The sequence below is a fragment of the Hibiscus syriacus genome, unplaced genomic scaffold, assembly GCF_006381635.1.
Source record: "Hibiscus syriacus cultivar Baekdansim isolate YM2019G1 unplaced genomic scaffold, ASM638163v2 tig00110865_pilon, whole genome shotgun sequence".
Classification (NCBI taxonomy): Eukaryota; Viridiplantae; Streptophyta; class Magnoliopsida; order Malvales; family Malvaceae; genus Hibiscus; species Hibiscus syriacus.
In genome coordinates, this window is record NW_024062894.1 from 3,626,319 (window position 1) to 3,634,043 (window position 7,725).

General features: G+C 31.9%; 2 protein-coding genes across 2 annotated transcripts; one reads left to right on the forward strand and one right to left on the reverse strand.

Annotated features, from left to right (window-relative positions):
• Positions 1–3,295: 3,295 nt before the first annotated feature.
• LOC120143976 lies at positions 3,296–5,112 on the forward strand. The gene is made up of 3 exons (XM_039158161.1): positions 3,296–4,200; positions 4,299–4,406; positions 4,866–5,112. The coding sequence occupies exons 1-3, from the start codon at positions 4,060–4,062 to the stop codon at positions 4,983–4,985; spliced, it is 369 nt and encodes a 122-aa protein (XP_039014092.1). The 5' UTR covers positions 3,296–4,059; the 3' UTR covers positions 4,986–5,112.
• A 711-nt stretch (positions 5,113–5,823) lies between these two features.
• LOC120143980 (glycerophosphodiester phosphodiesterase GDPDL4-like) lies at positions 5,824–6,611 on the reverse strand. Its single transcript, XM_039158164.1, has 2 exons — positions 6,245–6,611; positions 5,824–6,152 (listed from the first exon to the last, which is right to left on the reverse strand). The coding sequence occupies exons 1-2, from the start codon at positions 6,594–6,596 to the stop codon at positions 5,854–5,856; spliced, it is 651 nt and encodes a 216-aa protein (XP_039014095.1). The 5' UTR covers positions 6,597–6,611; the 3' UTR covers positions 5,824–5,853.
• Between the last annotated feature and the right edge of the window lie 1,114 nt (positions 6,612–7,725).

The window sequence follows — 7,725 nt, forward strand, 5'->3', positions numbered from 1 at the left end:
TTTGGCCTTCGCTTATGCTTGAGGTTCCATTTTTGTTGTTCAATTCAATAATTTACCAAAAATGATTAGGATTAATATTAAAACCTACACTTTTTAGGTTTATTCCTCCATATTCTTTAATTACATAATTTGACAACTTTTAGGCTAGAAATCCTTTAACAAACTCACCTAGTAAAGTTAGGATTATAATCGATTGACTGATTGATTGCATATATTTTCAAACACAAGGCAATGTTCACTTATTAGGGAGTCATTAGTATATCTCTCGTAAGTATGCTTAGGGGGTGACTATTGGTGATTCCTGAAGTAGGTCGACATCTTTTTCGAAAAACTGTCATGTTTCCAAAATTCCAAGGCAATGTTCGATTATTGGGCATAACAATTGATTTCCCGCATTCGTGCTAGGGGGTGAATATTATTGTCTTAAATAATCAAACATCATTTTCAATTGTGCATCCATAATGAATTTTTGATTAAATAAAGTTCGAACTCAAAATTTTCAGATTTCAAAATAGGGTAATCAACTAGGTTCCAATTTTTGGGCGTTGTGGGGTTCTAACCCTTTCCCACGCGTAACCGACTCTCGAGTCTGATTTCTAGATTTTTGCAAGCCCCAAAACTCGATATTTTAATAAAAATAAAATGTTTTATTAAAATTACCGGTTTTTATAGTGTCTCAATCGCACCTTAAATAGTTGATGGTAACTCCTCACATTTCAAAATCTTTAAAAAAAAAAAAACCCCAAATCGTGCTAGTTTTTCCCCACTTAGACGAACTACGGTGTCGACACCATTATAACTCATTTTCTATTTCTTCTTCCCTTATCATTCAACCTTCACATTATTATTTGCGACCACTAATTCTCCAGTGTTTTGCTCCATAAATGAACATAAAATGAACACAAGTACAATAACTCGAAAGTAATGATAATATACTTTACTTAAGTTGAAATTATCATTGAATCTTATGCTACATATGAATTCTTTTATTTTTATTCGAGAAAGGTGACATTCCTTTCTTCCAACAAGAAATACCAAATATTTTTTTCATTTACCCACTTTTCTAAAGGTAGCATATGCTATTACACAACACTTTACGAGGCAAATATATATTCTTATATTGAACTATACACAACTTATGAAATCTCAAATATTCTTTACTTGAGTATAATTTATCATAGAATCTTATGCTATCCATGAATATTTTTATGTTTACGAAAAAATGTAAAAGTATTATTCGATTCTCCCCACAAAAAATATAAAACATTCTTTTCGTTTATACATCTTTTTAAAGACAATAGACGCTATTCTTTACTTAAGTTAAATTTATTATAGAATATTATGCTACTTATGATTTTTTTATGTTTAAAAAAATAGAAAAAAATATTCATTTCTTCTAACAAGAAATATAAAATATTATTTTTATTTATGTACTTTTTAAAGGCATTAGATACTATTACAAAATGTTTTACGAGATAAATATAAATTTTAATAATAAATTACATCTAACTCATAAAATCTCAATTATTTTTCACTTAAATTATCATCAAATATTATGCTACTTACTATATTTTTATGTCTACCAAAACAGGAAAAAGATTCGTTCTTTTCTTTTTGACAAAAAATATTAAATATTCTTTTTATTTATTCACTTTTTAAAAATAATATATATAATTATACAATGTTTTATGTAATAAATAACGATTCTACCTAGAGATAGGCATGGGACCCGAATCTAACAGGTTCTGGCCCGACCCAATCCGATCAGATTGGGTTTAGGTCTGGTCGGATTTTTTTAAAGGTGATATTCACCCTATACCCGACCCGAAAATTTTTTACCTTATATATTTAAGAATAATTACAGTAATACACCTCTATATATTATTTTTTTTCAATTAAATCTTTATTTTTATTGAACAAAAATAATATTTTTTATTATTTCGGATCAGATCGGATTGGGTTCAGATTTTATCTCAAAAAATATGGGTTTAGGTCAAGTGGAGGGTATATATTTTCGAATCGGGTTGGGTGAAGGATGTAAAATTTTTGGATCGGTCGGGTTGGCCTGGGTGAAGGATGTAAAATTTTTGGATCGGTCGGGTTGGCCGAAACCCGACCCATGCCCATCCCTAATTCTACCAGTAAATTATATCCAACTCTTAAAATTTCAGATATTCTTTGTTTAAGTTAAAGTTACCGTTGAATCTTAGATTACTTATAAATTATTTTTATGTTTAGGAAAATGGGAAAAGTATCATTCCTTTCTTCTATAAAAAAAACATGAAATATTCTTTTTGTTTAAATACTTTTTTTTAATGCAGAAGATTTAGTAACAATGTCGATTACTTAAGGCATATTTAATAATACATTAATTAAATTTATTTTATTGAAAATTAATAAATTTATTGATAATGTTTTAAAAATATTTAATAATTTAAAATCAAATTATCCGTTGTAATTTTAATGAAAAAATGTACAAAATGTTAAGTGGGTAAGGACCTATTTATCACTAAAGGGAAAATATTTTCAATACTTTTTTTTATTTAGTTATATTAACTTTTAAAACTTATATTTGTCAAACGATGTAATTATATCTATTTTAAATAAAATATCAAATAAATTTAAACCTTAAATTCATCATTGAATTTTTTATTATTTAAATTTTCCGAAAGAAATAACGATTTTATCCGATAACTATTTTCATAAAATGAATTAAATGTTAAATATTATTTCATAATATGTACTAATTTTTTTTCTATTTCTTTTCCCTCCATCATTTAACCTCCACACCATCTTTTGCCTGTACCAATGTTCCTCTGTGTTGCTTTGCTCCACCAATGAATAGAAATAAACTAATTTGAAAGTAAGGTTTATATTCTTTACTTAAAGTTAACATCGAATCTTATGTTACCTATGAATTTTTTTATGTTTATTAAATTAGAAAAAAAGTGATATTCTTTTCTTCTAATCACAAGAGATGTCAAATATTTTTCTTTTGTTTCTGTTTTTTTCAGGCTTGCAATGTGACATTCTTTTTCACTATTTATATTCTAAGCTCCTGAATATATCTCTATCTACTCTCTCCATCTTTCCTTTCTATTTGCATTTGAGAGGATGAACCTCAAACCTTTCCTTCATGAACACCACTTGTTTTACGATAAATATGAAACACAAGAGGGTTGTTGTGATAGATGCAACCGGCAAATTGATGGTTGGGCCTTTACTTGTGAAACCTGCAAGTTTTGGCTACACCATTCATATTATGTGCAACAAATGCCACTTTAAATTTCACATCCTCTCCATTCAAAACACCCTCTTGAATTGGTCTTCGAGAAAGATGATGATTCTTCCCATTTCTTTTGTGATGGGTGTTCCAGTCTTACTAGAAGCTGCTTGTATCGGTGTGCAGATTGCAACTTCAACCTTGATCACATTTGTGCTTCTTCAACTACTATCACTAGTCATAGATATAAAGAAATCCTTCATTTCTGTCATTTTGATCCATTGACACGGTTCAAGTATCGTAAAGTGAACAAGTATCACTATAGTTGTTTTTGGTGTGAGAAGCTTTTGTCTAGAGTCTCTTATGTTTGTTTTAAATGTCCCCCATCAGAGTCCTTCGTTCATGAAACTTGTTTTATCAACATACCCAATATAATCTCAAAACATCACTTTCATCCATCCCACCAGCTTCAGTTAATATATCGGTATGGGGGGTCACCCTTTTCATGCGATGTCTGTGGTTATCGCACTAGGGGTTTTCATTTTCAAGGATACTTTTGTGAAAAGTGTCAATTCCTCATTCATATTAGTTGTGTTAAATTCAAACCTAGTCTGAAACATGAGTTGCATGATCATAGTCTTATCCTTCTTCCAACGAAATCCTCGTCAACTAATCTGGAATTAGATCCATGTAAGAAGTGCTCGGAGAAGATTCATCCTAGCAAAGATTCTGTGTTTAATTGTTATTATTATCGATGTGTGTCATGTCGATTCAATTTCCATCTTCATTGTTTGATACCATTAAGTATTAAGCAAAAATATCACAGGCATGAACTTATGTTTACTGATGTTTTTCTTGAGGATTATTCTGACCATTACTACTGTGATATTTGCGAAGAAGAAAGAAAACCACGAGACCCCGTTTATTGTTGTAACAAATGCACATTTACTGCTCATATTGGATGCGCTCTCAACGAGGTATGATGCTAAAAGCTTACTTAATCCTTTTTCACATTTACTGCTCATATCAAATCCAATTTGTTTTCTTCATTTTTGCTTTAATGGCAATGTCTCAGATAAAAGATGAATCAACGTCTAACTTGGTGGGTGACAAAAATTCCATGGGAAAACTGATGGAGAATGATGAAATAAAAGAGAGAAATGCAAACTTCTCTCTTTTTGAGGTTGGTATCAATTATTAATACATATATTGCAAAAGTAAAAGTGTGATTTTTAAAATTTGATTTATGGGATTTTTCTCATTTACTAAGGGTAAAAAAAATGATATATATTAAGTTATATATATATATATATAAGATTTTATTTACGATCAATAAATTGAATATTAATTGTATTATAAAATATATTAATGTAATTATTTATATTATGTTTAGTACAAGCATTATAATTCAATACATATATTAATACGTAAATTTAAAATAATAAATTGTATGGCAATAAACAAAATTATTGTAGTTTTGTAAAGCGTGAGAGATCATATAACTTACATCAGTCATATAATATAAAATTATTTTTAAATTAAAGAATTTATTTTAAAATATTACAATACGTATGAGTTAAGATATATAAAAGGGGAAAATGCATATTCATTAAGTTGGTTTTTTCCTTTTCACTTAATACAGATTATGCATTGTGCACGAGGACATGAGCTGATGTTTGATGAGGATATTAAATGGGGAGCTTGGTGCTCAATCCCTGGCCTCTTAGCTGTTAGGGGTGTATTCAGTTTAGTTTTGCACTAAAATATGAATCGAACCACCCTTCGTCGATTTTTGAAAATGAAAACCGAAACCGAATGGTATAAAAACCACGATTTTCGGTTCGGGATGGCAATTTTTGACTATTTACGATTTTTCAAACTCAACCTCCAAAAAGGTAAATTTAAAACTTAAATCAAGTGCAAATATATAAATTTAAATTTATAAATAGTATTAGTTTTAATATTTTATTTATTTAAATTTATCTTATAATAAATTCAAAATGATTGTGTTTTATAGATACTTATTTTCTTTTATTCTTTTTAAATTCGGTTCAAAGGGTTTTCATTTGAAAAAACCAAAACTGAACCGAATTGGATATTTATTTTTTAAAACCAAATCGCAAATTGAAAAACCCAAGCCGAACCGAACCTTTCATAGTCCGGTTCGGTTTGATTTTCTCGGTTTCGTTGCCCAGTCCTATTACCCGTAGCTTTGACTTTACTTGCCCTATAAGGCAAGATTTGGGAGTTTTTAATGATCATGCATGTACACTAAATCAAACTCAATTGAATTAATTTAATTTTAACAGTTAAAAGGAGTTGATCGAACCCAACTCTTTAACTGGTTCATGGGATCAAAGTCTAACCAAATAAAACATAAACACATCTTTATACAAAACCAAATAGGGAAAAGATCCACATCTTTATAGAAGTGAGAAGAATGAACCAACCTGCAAAACCAAATGCTAAAAAGAATTAACATCTGTTTGGACTCTGGAGGGGAGATATCTACAAAGAAAACTTGAATTTTCTGCCTGCACTCAAACTTTCAAGCTACTCGATATTGAAGCAATGAGATAGGCCAACAAGGGAGCAAAATGGTTGAAGGGTAGGCCGGGTTTTCTACGGTTTCAATACAGTGCAGAAATGGCTAGAAGCACAGTCAATAGTGGCATGATGACAGATGCAGCAACTTTAGGCTGTCCATTTGGTGATCTTGGGGCGGCTGCAGTACCATTTGGAGTAGTAGTTGGGGCTTTCACGGATACAGGAGGCAAAGGAGGCTCGACCACATCTGCATCAGTCAGGTAGGGGTTTGGAGCTTCGGCTGGTGGCAAGTAAGGTTGTGTGATTAGTTGATAGAGGCTGCCAGGCTGCACGGGAGTCATGTAGCCGGGTGTGCGATTGCCTCTGTTCAAGCATCGGTTCCCTACAAAATGATTATCATGTTAATACTGGTTCGTGACATATTCATATTCCAGTCATAAAAGCGAAAGGCCGGTAGTCTGTAACAACACTTACTCCGGTATCTATTAGATGTCTTTGGGAAATCTGTAACAACACCATTAATACCGCCTCCCACAAAGAATGAATTGATCTCAACAGTTGCGTCGGAGAAGAAGTCCCATGCTTGAGATGTGAACTCGTTACTGAAGGTTTGGACATATACAGAGAGATTTGCAGCTTGTAGCCTTGGTACAACATTTGTAGCACTAGTGATAAATGCTGAATTTTCGGGGAATACAGAATCCTTGCTAATGACCACAGCGCTAGCAAATCTCCTAATGTCTTCAATAGTCGAACTCTGAGCACCTCCGATATCTTCATCAACCTTGTAAACGAGATCATAGTTGGGTTGACTCGTGAACCTCATTAGAACAGAACTATTAATGGACTGTATCATAACTCACTGAGCTGTCTGGTTGCTGTAGCCGGCTTTGCCCAAGGCATCAAGCACTGCATCAGTTACACCAAATCCTTGCTCTGCAAGGAAAGGCGCATTCTGAAAGCAACAAACAAGTCAAAAAATGTTTAAACTCTTCACAAGAAAAGCTTTCTGGAGAAGGTAGATTGTAGATCACCGGAAAGAGAAAAGGATTGTGAATTTGTTAGACAATGTCAAGAAAATATTTAGACATTTGCTACCCATATAGAGGAAAAGATCATGAAAATTCTCTTTCCAGTATCTATTAAGTTAGAAAATGTCCTAATTATTGTTAACCTAAATAGAATAGAAGTCGTTTTACCCAACTGGTACTGCATTTCAGCATTTGGAAAACAGGAATGGTCTTTAAATCTCAAGCCACGTTCAATTAAGGTAAGTACTAAATGTTCTGGAATCTCTAGATTACTGTACTTAACAGTGACTTAGGCAATGAAACTGTCAAACAGATGTTGAGTTCATAAATTGAACTATGTTTCTCAGAATAATTAAAGATACCATGCTAACAGTTCCACCCCAGCATGACAGAGAACAATAGCTACCATTCACAGACACTGTGCCCTCTTAGCATCCATCATTAGGTTCAATAATGTGAATAGAAATAGAAAATAAAATTATGGCAGTAAACTCCAACGCAAGAAACTTGAAGAGCAAAATATAGAAGGGAAGGAACTGACCTCAATGCCGATTAAGACACATTGAAGAGAGCTAGCATTGCTTGCCATGTTTAAAAACTCGGACAATGTTAAGAACTTCCCAACATTTCTGAACTTTGGGTTTCGAAACAATTTGTACTGTGACTGTGGGCTTGATATTACAGCTACAATGAAGTAATCATAGATTAAAACAAGGAAGATAACAATAAGCTAATGCAGATTGTATCTATTAAAGAAAGAAGCCAACTAAAATCAGCAACTGCAGCACAGATTTAGATGATAGATAGGCGAAGTATATAAAACTGAAATATGTACAGTAACAAGGAAACATCATTTCCCAAAGAAATATTCAATTCATGCTCCATTAAAATTAGCTATGGTTAGCGATGTTTCAAGCATGGAAA

Bases quoted from the DNA above. Each gene is read 5' to 3' on its own strand.
- LOC120143980 (XM_039158164.1), bottom strand. From the start codon at position 6,596: ATGAGGTTCACGAGTCAACCCAACTATGATCTCGTTTACAAGGTTGAT. The intron at 6,153-6,244 runs GTAAGTGTTGTT...ATCATTTTGTAG, and splicing joins GACATCTAATAGATACCGGA to GGAACCGATGCTTGAACAGA.
- LOC120143976 (XM_039158161.1), top strand. From the start codon at position 4,060: ATGTTTACTGATGTTTTTCTTGAGGATTATTCTGACCATTACTACTGT. The intron at 4,201-4,298 runs GTATGATGCTAA...GCAATGTCTCAG, and splicing joins TTGGATGCGCTCTCAACGAG to ATAAAAGATGAATCAACGTC. The intron at 4,407-4,865 runs GTTGGTATCAAT...CACTTAATACAG, and splicing joins CAAACTTCTCTCTTTTTGAG to ATTATGCATTGTGCACGAGG.